Source organism: Muscardinus avellanarius, assembly GCF_963383645.1.
Source record: "Muscardinus avellanarius genome assembly, chromosome: 6".
Lineage (NCBI taxonomy): Eukaryota > Metazoa > Chordata > Mammalia > Rodentia > Gliridae > Muscardinus > Muscardinus avellanarius.
Window position 1 is genome coordinate 79,774,762 of NC_137791.1, and position 14,513 is coordinate 79,789,274.

The window sequence follows — 14,513 nt, forward strand, 5'->3', positions numbered from 1 at the left end:
TTATGGTTATCTCAGAAGCTCTCATATCTGCCTTTCCTCTCTGCTTGGCAGCAAATCCTTGTCCATAGTAGACTCCTGCTTAAAATACTTCAGGTAGTTAGTAAATATTTATTAAAGAGAGACTTTGCCAGGCGTGGTGGCACATGCTTGTAATCCCAGGATTTGGGAGGCTGAGACAGGAGGATCACAGTTTGCAGACAGCCTCAGCTACTACTTAGTGGGGCTCTTTGAAACTCAGTGAGACCCTGTTTCAAAAAAATAAACAAAGAATAAAAAACATAGGGCTGGGGGTGTAGCTCAGAGGTAGAATGCCCCTGGGTTCCACCCACAGTACCAAGAGAGACAGACAGATAGACAGACAGACAGACAGACAGACAGACAGACAGACAGACAGACACAGAAAGAGAGACAGAGAGAGAGAGACTGTTCAATGCATTCTGGGAATAAGATAAAGGTAACTAAGATTCTTGATGGGCTGGGTCTGAATTCTCAACTAATAGCAAGATTGCAGAAATTGTGAAAGCATATTTTTAACCAGGTTTTGTTTTGAAGACATTTAGTTTCAACAAACACTACACTAGCATGATAATTAATTGAGAAGATCTGAATTAACCGTGCATCATTCATGAATGCTCTCAAGAGCATTGAAAGAATAAACACTGCAACTTTAAGCAAATCCAGAATTATTTCTATCAACCCAAATAAGACAGTCTTAAGTCCTGGGCAAACCATCTCTTTCTCAGAAAACAGTAATGACCTGAAGCTTGCTACAGTCCATTCCCAAATAGGTCACAGTCCAGAGATCCTGATTTGGAAGTGAGAAAGTCAAGTTCAAACAAAAACTAAAGCATTAGCTAATATGTCCAGAGTCTTGCAGTTTTTATTTCTAGCCTCATTTCTGGTAAAAGATTAAAGTGACAGGTCAATATGCATTCTACACTTTTGCATTTGTAATCCTTCCCAAGTTTAAGAACTGACCAAAACTGAAAGACTGGCCTAGTTATTGATTTATTCGTTTGTTTAATTATATTATTTGAGCAAGTATTTTTTCCCGGTCACAAGAGTTAGGTCATTTGTGCAAACAACATACTGGTATTTCAAGCCATTCTTCTCCAAATTCTGGAAATGTTCACATTCTTGTTGTACCATCTTGAGGCTTTTCTCAGTCGTTTCATTGAATTTGTCTTCCTAAAGATTAAAAGTAATCACAGTTTTTAAAAAAATTTAATCTAAAGTTTAATCATAAGCTTTATGTCAACTTGTTGAATTTTTTGTATTTTCAAACTCTATTGTATGTTACTCACTAAATTGAGAGCACTCTTCACATGTATATCCAATAATTTGAATTTTCAATTATAGACTATATTTTTATAAAATATGAAAGTCCAATTTTTTTCATCATCGTATATATTTTGAGGCTTTATGAGTTACAAAGTACAATTAAAATTTTATTTTGGCAAGGACTATATTTCATTCTCAACTTCAAATATCCAGAACAGTTGTTATCTGCATTTTTAAGTCAGACAAACAGCCCTTGTGAAGTTAAATGACTTTCTTGGAGTGATCCAGCAAATAAGTATTGCTGAAAAACATTTTTAATCATATTCATCTTTATCTTATATCTTTTTTTTCATAATTTTATGATTTTGAACTTAAAACCTCCAGTAATTGTCATCACTTCTTATATATTTGACAGACCAACTCTCATATGGCATAAAATTGGAAATATACTCAACAACCACCACAGAGAACAACACACTAGTGGAAGGATGCTACAGGACCAATACTGTCTCAGTGTAAAAAGAGGATTCCGTAGCATTATGATTCAGTTAAGAATCAGAAACAGGCTGCCTTGTTAGGGACAGCCAAAGAACAGGAATAAAAAATGCCAAGTCTTCTTATCTCATTGCTCAACTTTGATCGGTGTAAACGAACTTAACAAATAGGAAGAAAATTTTTAAATAAAGCAAAAGTGGCACATATCAAAGAAATGTGAAATAAATAATAAAAGCCAATGCATAATATCTGTAATATATAAGTATATATGTATTTATATGAAAATATACTAACTTGATAGGAAAATGGGCAATAGACATGAACAAATTGTTCATGAGAAATATAATAGCTAACCTCATGTTTTCCCGTGTTTTTACAAGCTTTTTTACTTGATGTAATTTTAAAATCTCAAACAGGCCGGACATGGTGGCACACACTTCTTATCCCAGCATTGGGGAGGCAGAGACCAGAGAATCGTGGTTCACTGACAGCCTCAGCTACTTAGCAAGGCCCTTCCCAACTCAGTGAGACCCTGCTTCAAAAAATAAAAAGATTTGTGAGGTGTGGTGGTGCACGCTTGTAATCCCAGCACTAGGGAGGCTGAGACAGGAGGACCGTGCAGGTTCGAAGCCAGTCTCAGCTACTGAATGAGGCTCTCAGCAACTTAGCGAGACCCTGTTTCCAAATAAAGTATGAAATTGGTCTGTGAGTATAGCCCATAGGTAGAAAAGCCCCTGGGTTCCACCTCCAGTACCACAAAAAATAAATAAATTAAATAAAATGATTTTTAAAAATAGGGCTGAGGGGTATAGCTCAGAGGTAGAATGCCCCTGGGTTCCATACCCAGTACCATGAAAAAAAATCTCAAACAAGTATTTTCTTAAAATACAACCACTCTTCCTTGCACATTAATCTAACAAAACTCATTTCCACATGCAGAGATAGTAAAGGCGAAGTGGAAATGACCATCCTCGAGCCCTGCTGTGAGACTGTACCTGGGCAGAAGCTGTCTAGAAAGTTAGTGGGCTTTTGTGTCAGATGTTTTTTTTTAATCCTTATATTTTGACCCAATAATTTCTCCTCTTATAATATGTTCTAAGAAAGTAGTCATAAATACCAGTAAAAATGAATGAAATGAGATAGATATATTTCCAAGTCACTAATAAAATAAAAAAACAACCATTGAATACCCACAATGTTAAATATACAAGAGAATAGCAGTTAAATAATGAATGCTACATCATTTTAACAGGGTACCATTTTTCAACATGAAGTATATTTTGAAATTTGTTTAATGACATGGAAAGTTTTCTACATTAAAACCTGGAAAAGTCAGGGATCAGATTCTCCTGAGAGATTCTGGATGGAACACAGCCCTCCCAACATCTTGATTTCAGCCCCAGAAAACTCATTTTAGACTGCTGGTCTCCAGGGAGAGAATAAATTTTTGTGGTTTTAAGCCACTAACTTTGTAGATAAGGGTAAAATTAATATATAACGGGTTTTGTTGCTGTTGTTTTGGGGGTTTGTGGTGGTGGTGGTGGTACTGAGGTTTGAACCCAGAGGCCATTCTACTTCTGAGTTTCCAAACCAACTTTTATTTCTTTGCTTTGAAACAGGGTTTCACTGGATTGCTAAGAGTCTTCTTAAGGTGATGGAGCTAGTCTCCAACCTGGGCTCCTCCTGTCTTAGCCTCCCAGGTACTAAGATTATAGTCATGTGCCACCAGGTCCAGCTTAATACAGCACTGTTTATAACAAAAATAACCCTATGATTCCAAATAAAAAACATGTCCAAATTTTTCTAAGTATTATCCCAATCTTATTCTTTTTATTTTTATTTATTTATTTATTTATTTATTTATTTATTTATTTATTTTTGGTGGTACTGGGGTTCCTGGAAGCTCTTCTACCTCCGGGCTACACTCCCAGACCTATTTTTACATTTTTATTTGGAAACAGGGTCTCCTAAGCCAGCACCCGTGGCTGGCTTCGAACCTGCGCGATCCTCCTGTCTCTGCCTCCCAAGCGTGGGGATTACAAGTGTGCGCTACCACGCCCGACTCCCAATCTTATTTTAGACATACACGTGTGTGCATGCATACACACATGCATATGCATATATGAACAGAAGAAACAAGATGTTAATTATAGCTGTTTTCTGACGAGAGACTCAGAAAGTTTTTAAATATTTTTCTTTGTAACTTTTGTTATTTTTCTAATCATGTATTTATTACTCTTACAATAATCATTGGAAAAGTAAGATAACTTATTACTTTGACAATCATACCAAAATCCAATATGACTCATTAAAATAGGACACAAAAGTAAAAATGGAAATAAAAAGTTAAACAGGAAGAGTTTTTTATTACTACTGGATTAGTAGTTTTAAACATTATTCATAAACATAATTGTTGATGTGGGATTTTCAAGGATGATCTTCCACTGAATCTAAAATCGACTGGAGTTGGTCAATCACACTTTCCAGTCATAGAGTGGAGTAAAACTACAATATCAGTTAAGTGTTTTATAAGTGTTGGCCTTTTTAACTTTTTCAAATCTACAACAATGGAACCTACTGCATGCTGGTAGCAATCTGTAGGGTTTTCTCTGTTGCAGCAATCTCCCACGAGATCCTCATGTACTTTAGCAATCCTCAGAAGCTCAGGTGTAGACAGTTCTAGATGTCTCCTTGAGTATTCATAAGTAAACCTGAAATGTGGATAATACTTTGTTTATTAGAACTCAGAGAAAAAAACCCTCCTCCCACTTCCTTTTTTTTCTTTTTTTTCTTTTTTCTTTCTTTCTTTTTTTATTAATTTATTTTTTAAATTGGTGCATTGTAGTCATATATCAATCACATTGGAGTACAAGACTTGAGAGGATATACAAGTACACATCATCCAATTAGCCCTCCTCCAGCCCCCATCCCATTCCCTCCCCCTCCCTCCATCCCACACTTCTTTGGTGATTTACTTTGATACATTTGTTTATGTACCTCCTGCGTTTTAAAGAGGCTCCGTCCTCCAGTATTACATACTCTCTGATTGGTCACATTAGTTGCTTCACTATAGGGCCCTTTCTATAGCTCAACCTCTTCCTGTTGCCCTTATCCTCCTAGTTATTGCTGATTAAGAGAAGCGTATGATTTATATTTTCTGCGATATTTCTCTGTGCGTGCTGAGTTGCAAGTACCAATCCCACTCTTGATGGTCCCGGTAGTGGCCTGGCTACTCAGTGGACTGATCCAGACCTCGCTGGCTCAAGCAGCGGCCTTGCCTCATGGGAGGCCCCAGTTCTGGTCTCGCTGGCCCCTGAACCGGTCTAACCCCTAAGCTGGCTTTGGTCCCGGCTTTGGAGGCCGCAGGAGTGAACTTGCCTCACGCCAGGCTCCGATGCTGGCCATTGGCCCCTGCACCGGTCTAACCCCTTGGCAGGATTCCAATCCCGGCCCACTTCCTTTTAATCTAGTCAGATTTAATTATGGGTCTGCTTTCAAATGTTAAATTCCTCCTTTAGTTTGATAAGTCCTGTTCTAGGTTATGCTTTTGTTTTGTTTTGTTTTGTTTTGTTTTGTTTTACTGGAGCGATCTGGATTGGAATAATGTAACCCACAAAGTATCAGAAACAAATACGCATTGAGAGTAACTCTGGAAAATGCATTCAGACTTCCAACTTGAGAGTGGTAGAATGGAGCTCTCTCCTCGCTTCTAGGCGGGAAGAGAAGGGCCTCTGTCCATTATTCCCTTTCTTATGTTGTAAGTTATTACTCTCCATCACTAGCAGTGGTTTCCTGGCCTCACAGGCTCCCAGAAGATAAGTGGGTGTGATATGGGGAGAAGGTGGGAAAGATAAAGAAAGAGGCTAACGCTTAGCAAGCTTTAGTAATAAGGATCAAGCTTTGGGTGCAGCGATAAAGTTACCCTTCCTGGACTTTATAAAAACTTTCTTATTTAACTTCACTTAGTCCTCAACATAGGTACTATTTTATGGCTGAAGAACCAAGTCCCAGACTATGTTACAAGTTGAGCACCCCAAATTTGAAAGTCTGAAATCCAAAATGCTCCCAAATTCAAAATTTTCTGAGCACCAACCTGAAGCTACCAGCGGAAAATTCTACACCTGACCTCATATGATGGGTCATAATCAAAATGCACCAAACACCTTGTATACAATTTTCTTCACGTTATATGTATAAGGTATATTTAGAGCAGAAATAAATTTAATGTTTAGACTTGGATCCTATTCCCAAGTTATCTCGTTAAGTATATATAAATCTTACCAAATCCAAAAATATCCAAAATTCAAAACATTTCTGGAAATGAGAATTTCAGATAAGGCATACTCTCCTGTACTAACGGAAGATATAAAATTTGAGCCCAGGTATCATGAGAGGCCTACTCCATTTTTATAATACCAAGCCAGCTCTTTCTTTAGAGCTGTCTTCTCTAAGTAGCTCAGCTTTGCTATTTATAGTATTTTTCTCAAAAGAATAGCATCTACTCATTCAAAAATAAGCTATGATCTTACATGTTTTGTAAAAACAATATCTTACAATGGCCAGGTAACTTTTTGATCCTCTCCCCCCTTTTTAGCCCTCAACCCTCTTGATGAATCTTGGTTTCTGACATGATTTCCTGGCTTCCCTTCTGCCTTCTCAGCTCTCCTGTGAGAGAATTTCCACTTCTAAGACAGTGCTTGGGAAGCTGAGACAGGAGGATTGATGATTCAAGGCCAGTCTCAACAATTTAGATAGGCCCTCAGCAACTTAGCAAGATCCTGTTTCTTTTTTTTTTTTTTTTTTTTTTTTTTTTGCAGTACTGGGGATGGAACTCAGGGGCATTCTACCTCTGAGTGACACCCCCAGCCCTATTCTTTATTCTTTTTTTTTTAATTTTATTTTATTGGTGCACTGTATTCATACATCATAGTGGGATACAAACTTTTGTAGACATACATGCACACATTGCCCAGTCAGCCCCCACCCGATCCCCACCCCATTCCCTCCCCATCCCTCCTTCCCATGCTTGGCTTAGTGGTTGACATCTAGTATTATAGCAATTTATCCAAAATTAAAAATGTTAATCTCACATAACAGTTTCATTTGTCTGATACCAAGCTTTTGATAACTTAAAGATAACATTTCAATATTTCTTTTTGCTTTCTTTCTTACCAGAGCATATTTTTTTCTGTTTTTTTAGGTGAAACTATCATATATTCATATATTTATTTTTCAGAAAAAAATCTATCCTAATATGGAATATGAATTCTAGATACCCAAAACGATCTTGAAAAAGAACAAAGCTAGCAGATATATATTTTCTGATTTCAAACCATATAAAGCTACAATAATTGAAACAGTGTAATACTGTTCTAAAGGCAGATATATAAACCATTGGAGTTAAATACAGGCCTAGAGCTAAATTCTTCCCTATATTGTCAAGTTATTTTTGACAAGGTTTCCACGAACATTTGGTGATGGAAATAATAATCTTTTAACTAAATATTGTTGAAAAATAATAATTACATGGAAAAGAATAAAATTGGACCCTTACCTAATCCCACATACAAGTATTAACTCAAAATAGATAAAAGACCTAAATATAAATCTTAAGACTATAAACTTTTAGAAGAAAATCTGGGTCATAAAACCTCACAACATTGAAATTGGCAGTGATTTCTTGGTTATGATTTCAATGGCACAGGCAACAGAAGAATATACAAACTCCCTAAAAAATAAAAAAAAATATTGTATATCCAAAGACAATGTAAACAGAGTTAAAAGTTACTAATAGAATTGGATAAAATATTTCCAAATGCTATATCTGAAGGTATATTAATATCCCAACTAGAAATCCTAAAAATTAACAACAATAAAGGCAAACAATACAATTTAGAAATAGGTAAAGACTAACAAAAATAATGAATCTCCACAGATAACCAATCTTAGTTGTCTGTTGGATGGAAAATCTTGTTTCTCTGGTTCTGGTGAGTGTTACCTATTTCTTCTTTGTAGTTAATCTCTTTGAGTATTTTCTCTAGCGCTGGTTTTGAAGACATAAATTCCTTCAGTTTCTGTTTGTCATGGAAGCTTCTTATTTCCCCATCTAATTTGATAGAAAGTTTTGCTGGGTAGGAAATTTTTGGTTGGAAGTTGTTTTCTTTCAGAGTTTGGAATATGTTACTCCAAGCCCTTCTGGCTCTCACGACTTGGTTTGGGAAGTCTGGAGTGATTCTAATTGGTTTGCCTCTGAATGTCACTTGGCCCTTTGTTTTTGTTGCCTTTAAGATTCTCTCCTTGGCTTCCACATTGGTCATTTTGACAATTATGTGGCGTGGGGATCCTCTTCTCCGATCCTGTCTAAAGGGAGTTCTATAAGTTTCCTGGACCTGTGTATCAACCTCTTGCTCTATATTTGGAAAATTTTCTGCTATTACTTCCTTGAAGAGATTGTTGATCCCTTTGGTTTCACTTTCTTTTCCCTCCTCTATTCCAATTATTCTTAGGTTAGCTCTCTTAAGATGGGCCCATATTTCTTCCATGTCAGATTCCTGCTGTTGGATATTTTTTTCTAGATTAGAAACTATGAGTTCATTTTTGGATTGCTCATCTTCTAAGAGCGAGATTCTGTTCTCCATGTGTTCTAATCGGTTGTTTGTGCTTTGAATTGAGGCCTTTACTTCATTAATTGCATCCTTTATCTCTTTTTGGCTCTCTCTGAGTTCTTTTCGAAGCACCTCTATTATTTCTACAGTTATTTTCCTGATTTGATCTTCTAGAAATCTCTGATTTTCTGTTTTATCGGGTTCTGATGTTGTGGGGTTGTGCGCATTCATTACTCCAGTGTTATTCCTCTTTCCCATGATTTCGGAGGTTTGTGCCTTCTCTGGGTTCTTCCCTTAGGTCACTATGGCTTCACTTAAGGTGCTCTGGATCTCGAGTCTGTATTATCTCAGACCCCACTACTCCTTTACTGGGTTGTATCACAGAGTCTCCGACCCAGGGAGTCGATAGAGGCTGCTTTAAACTATGGGGGGTGCCAGGTTGCACGTTCTCCTATGGTGTGATATCTCTGCCACCACCACTCCCTCACTGGGTCAAGTCCCAGGAGGTACAGTACTGGGATTTCTCCTCTGTGGCCCGCAATTTGACTCACTGTTCTTGAGTACGCAGATGTAGCTGTACTGGACTAGGTGAATTCACTGCTGCTGCCGCCGCCGGTGGTAATATGGCGCCTCTGCCACGCCCTCGGCCGTGAGGCTGGCGTATTTTTTCTTCTCTGGTTTTGATTTCCACTCTGAATCCCTGCAGTGTGTGCTGAGCTCGGCCACTGGGAGCTTTAGACGCTCTCTGCGTGGAGAAATCCCGCCTGGCTGTTCCGCAGTGGCTCACCTCGGCTTGCTGTAGCCGTCCGTTGAGTTCGCCGCTGCTGCCAGCAGTATGGCGCTGCTGCAGCGTCCTCGGGCGCGTGTGTCTCCTCTGTGGCCCTGAGCTCTGTTCTCAGTCTGTTTTCTCTCTGGAGCCTGGTGGTTTTTTTTGTTTTTCTGGTGATGGTGTTTTCTGGCTATGAAAGGCGCTGGTTTTGTGGTAATGGAGATTGGTTGTTAGCGGGGCTCTTAAGCCCCGCTTTTCTCGGTCGCCATCTTCCAAGATCCTGTTTCAAAACAAAAAATAAAATAAGGCTGGGGTGTAGCTCAGAGGTAGAATATCCCTGAGTTCAGTCCCCAGTATCATGAAAAAAAAGTGGAAACCCTATAGACTATAGCCATGATTTTTATTTTTTTATTTTTATTTATTATTATTATTATTATTATTATTATTATTATTATTATTGTGTGGTGGTACTGGGGTTTCTGGAAGCCCTTCTACCTTCGGGCTACACTCCCAGATCTATTTTTTATTTGGAAACAGGGTCTCTTACGCCAGCGCGGCTGGCTCCGAACCAGCGCGATCCTCCTGTCTCCGCCTCCCAAGCGCGGGGATTACAAGCAGGCGCTACCACGCCCGGCTATAGCCATGATTTTTAAAAATTGTATGATATCCAGTGAAGTAAATGCTTCTCTAGCCTTCTACTCAGATTAACCAACATAGAACAAATCTCAGTAAGTTTTTTTCTCTTCACCTTATAAGTTTCAATAGAAAGTTACATTACTTAGTAAAGAACTTGTCCGAATCAGTATCTCGTTCTTGACACACATTTTCACTGTCGGCAAAGTTTACTTTTCTTAGAGATAAATCCTTTGGTCTATCATCTTTATTTGCATTAATTATACAAGCTTCACGCTCTGGTATTTTCTTTACACAGCACTCTTTGATTTTGCTGGAGATAGAATCTTGTTTTGAACAAATATGGCTCATAACATTGCTCTGTAACAAAGAAGAATAAGAAATTATTTTCAGAGTTTCTTTGAAGCTAGTTTTTCTTCCGTAATGAAATGGAAGCATATAAAGGTCAATTATAAGCATACTATTTGGAAATAGCTTATTAGCTAATTCAATAGAGAGTGTCCGTTTAAATTCTCTATTCACTTAATACACATGAAGTTTCACACACTTGCAAGCTTTGTTTTCCTCAGGACCTAAGGTGATATCATTCTGAAAATAGGTCATACTATATATTCACATCCATTATTGAGAATTAATCTTTTAAATGCTTTACCCCTAGCCTGCTAATACACTGTCATCTGATATTCTAAAGATTGTTGCTTTCCCCTGAGAATCTACCTGTGCTTTCAGTGGTAGCCACCAAAAACATGTCAGTGTAATAATTATTGTCTTTGTTTTTCCTTGTAGCCCAAAAGCACATTGCCAAGACCATTGAAAAAATTAAATAAATATTTGATAAGTAAATGAAAGAATGAGGAGTAAATGAACCACTATAGTAACTACCAGATGTTAACTTTTCAAGTATAAGAAGCTATCTTACTTGTGGTACCATTTTCCTATAAATACTATAAACTTGAAAAAGTATCAAATAATATACAAAATGAAAAGCCTCACTCTGTTCTCTGGCCTTACCTCTTCATCCCAAGTCTAACCTTTACATAAAGTTTAGAAATTAGGGAGATAAGGAGTTTTATTTACACAATAGTTGGTGTTATGGTTTGAATATAAAATGTCTCCCAGAGAAGCTCAGCCATGCTTTTCTCTAGACCATTTCTGCCTTAGTGCCAGCCAATCGTGGACTGACCTCTGAAACTGGGAGCCCCAAATAAACCTTTCTTTCCTCTAAGTTGTGCTCGTCAGGTATTTTGGTCACAGCAATGAAAAAATGATCACTCAAACAGTTAGATAATCCCTAATAAACATAGATGCCAGGTTTTCAATAAAATAATTACAAACTGAATTCCAAAACATATTTAAAAGATCGTACACCATGATTAAGTTGAGTTTATTCCACAGGTGTAAGAATAGTTCGACATACACAAATCAATAAACATAACACCACACAGAGAGAAACAAGAATAAAAAAGTCTTTGGAGAAACAAAAGACCAAGAATAGAAAAAGCAGTTCTGAGTAAAGAAGAGCAATGACCAAATTCAAAATATACTATAGAGCCATAGTAGCAAAAACAGCATGGTTCTGCCATGGAAAAAGACACACTGGAGGTAGAATGCCCCTGGATTCAATCCCTAGTACTACAAAAAAAAAACAAAAACAAAAAAAACAGACATATCAATGGAATAGTATAGAAGAAACACAGACAAATTTGCACAGCTAGAGTCAGCTCATTCTGGACAAAGGTACCAAGATACCAAAAATATATATAGTGAAGAAAAGAGAGCCTCTGTTTTTGGAGGGGTAGTAACTGGGGACTGAACCCACTCTACCTCTGAGCTACACCCCCAGCCCTTTTTATTTTTTAATTAATTAAAATTTTCTGTGTGTGGTACTAGGGCTGGAACCCAGGGGCTTTTCTACCACCAGGCTATACTCCCAGACCTATTTTATATTTTATTTGAAAACAGGGTTTCACTAAGTTGCTGAGGCCTCCTCACTAAGTAGCTGAGGCTGGCTTTGAACCTGCTCAATCCTCCTGTCTCAGCCTTCCAAGCGCTGGGATTATAAGTGTGCACCACCACGCCTGACTTATTCTTTAGTTAGTTAGTTAGTTAGTTAGTTAGTTAGTTAGTTTTGCGGGTCTAGGGATGGAACCTAGAGGCATTTGACCTGAGCTACATCCCCTGCCCTATTTTTTATTCTTTATTTTGAAACAGGGTCTCACTAAGTTGCAGAGAGCCTCACTAAGTAGCTGAGGCTGTCCGCAAACAGTGATCCTCCAGTCTCAGCCTCTCGAATGCTGGGATTACAAGTGTGCATCTTCTTTATTTATTCTTTATTTTAAAAACAAGTTCTCACTAAGTAGCTGAGAGCCTCACTAAATTGTTGAGGCTGGCCTTGAACTTGTGGTCCTTCTATCCCAGTCTCACAAGTACTGGGATTACATGCATGTGCCACCATATCCAGAATGAGAGCCTTTTTCTAACAATAGTGCTTAGGAAACTGGTTATTCATATATAAAAGAATAAAACTCTATTTCTATCTTTCTCCTTGTATAAAAGTTAATTCAAAATGAATCAAAGACCTAAGTAGAAGACCTAAAACTTTGAGACTGCAAGAATAAAAAATAGAGGAAACACTTCAAAATATTCAGAAATGACTTCCTGAATAGAACTAAAAAAAATTTTAACACCACAAAACAAATAACTCATTCAATAAACAGGGAAAATAAATTGAACAGACACTTCTCAAAAGAGGAAAAACAAATGCTCAATAATCTTTAGTAATCAGGGAAATACAAATTAAAACAACACTGAGTTTACATCTAACCCCAATCAGAATGGCAACCATCAAGAATACAAATAACAGTAATTGCTGGTAAGGATATGGGAGAAAATGAGCTCTTAAACACTGCTGGTGAGAATGTAATGGAAATCACTACGGAGATTTCTTACAAAACTAAAATTAAATGCCATATGATTTAGCTATACGCGCCACAATATTTACCTGAAAGAACTAAAATCAGCATACTTCAGCTATATCTGCATGCCCATGTTTACTACAGCACAATCAACAAGAGCCAAGTTATAGAATCAGTCTAGTGCTATCAACAGATGAATGGATAAAGAAAATGTGGTATATATACACAGTGAAGTGTTATTCAGCCATAAAAAAACAAAGGAAAACAGATGGAATTGTAAGTCATCATGTTAAGCAAAATAAGCTGAACTCAGGACAAGTATCGTATGTTTTCTCTCACAGGTTGAAGCTAGAGGGAGGGGGGAAGTACATCATGAAGGTAGAAGGGATACCACTGTATAGAGGAAGGGGGTTGGGGGAGGGCATGTAGAGAGTGACAGTGATCAGATTATGTTATATGCATGTATACATATGCCACTACACTGCATAACTAATAAGATGTTTTAAAACTGGTCTGACCGCTGGCCCCTCCCCAGACTCCATGGAATGAGGCTGCACATTTTTCTTACTCTGCCCCAGCCTCTCTGGCTATTTCAGCCCTTCCTGACATCACTCATTCTATTCCCATTGCCTGAAATCTTTTGTTGAACACTGAGGGGAAGGGAAGAAGTTCGAGTTGAGGTGATAAATAGAATGAAGACTGGTGCCATGTTTCCAGCAACCCACAGGGAACCAGCAAGCCAGAGTGCAGACACTGACCTCTCACCGGAGGCTGTTTATGTTCTAGCAGAGCATCGCTTAATCTCTGAGAATCTACCCTTATTTTTAGTAAAATACAAGTGAATTCCTCTTATTTCTCCATAAAGGAATTAAAACGAAAGAAACTTTAAATACAATGATCCCTTCATTTCAGCTCCAAATGTCACAGAAAATTTCAATAATATCTGAATTCAGTAGTTTAGATTTAACATTGTAAATCCCACATTTCCATAAGCAATCAAATACTCCAAAAATAAATCATGAGTGAAATTCCTCTAACTGTGATAGAGTTAGGAATAAAATAATACTTGGAAATATCTGTTGTTCACTACTTGAAATAAAATGGATATTTCTCAATGACCCAAAATTTAAGTTATTTAATTAATTAACATGTTGCCTTTACCTTGAGTCCAAAACAATAAAACCAATTAATAATCACTAAAATAAAGCCTAATTTCAACTAAGAAAAATCAAAGTATCTTAATGAACTTATATAACCTTTGAGTGCATGAAAACTTAAACTATGTCAACAATATGTTTACCAGTATATCCCACTAAAGAATCACTTTAAGGGTTCTCAGAATCTGACAATGAGGGTGTTTGGGAAGATGGTGGTCAAAGGACACAAAATTTCAGCCCAACTGAAAGAATAAATTTAAGAATTCTATTATATTTCATGGTAGCTATAGTTAATAACATTATATATTTAAACTTGGATAAATAAGTAAGTTTAAAGTTTTCTTGCCACAAAAAATAAATATATGAGAAAATGCATATGGTAAGTAGATTGATTTTGCAATTACACAATATATGCCTCTATAAAATATGTTGTATGATATAAGTGTATACAACAAAGAAGGAAGGAAGAAAGCAAGCAAGCAAACAAGCAAGGAAGGAAGGAAGGAAGGAAGGAAGGAAGAAAGGAAAGAGAAAGAAGGAAGGAAGAAAGGAATTGAGGGAGAAGTCATTTGGAAAGACAGTATCTAAATAGCCTAAGGAAGTCAAAGAAAGCAGCTCTTTAAAAATACAAAATAATGAAATAAGTAGTTTTCTGAGC

At 37.3% G+C, this 14,513-nt stretch overlaps 1 protein-coding gene across 1 annotated transcript in view; it reads right to left on the reverse strand.

The window, feature by feature from the left end:
* AFM (afamin) overlaps positions 1-14,513 on the reverse strand; it is a gene marked incomplete at both ends in the record, with an annotated part of 38,768 nt that overhangs the window by 8,913 nt on the left and 15,342 nt on the right. The window contains 3 exon segments of the mRNA XM_080697221.1: positions 1,091-1,188; positions 4,355-4,487; positions 9,929-10,143. Coding sequence (XP_080553347.1) covers positions 1,091-1,188; positions 4,355-4,487; positions 9,929-10,143 — 446 coding nt within the window.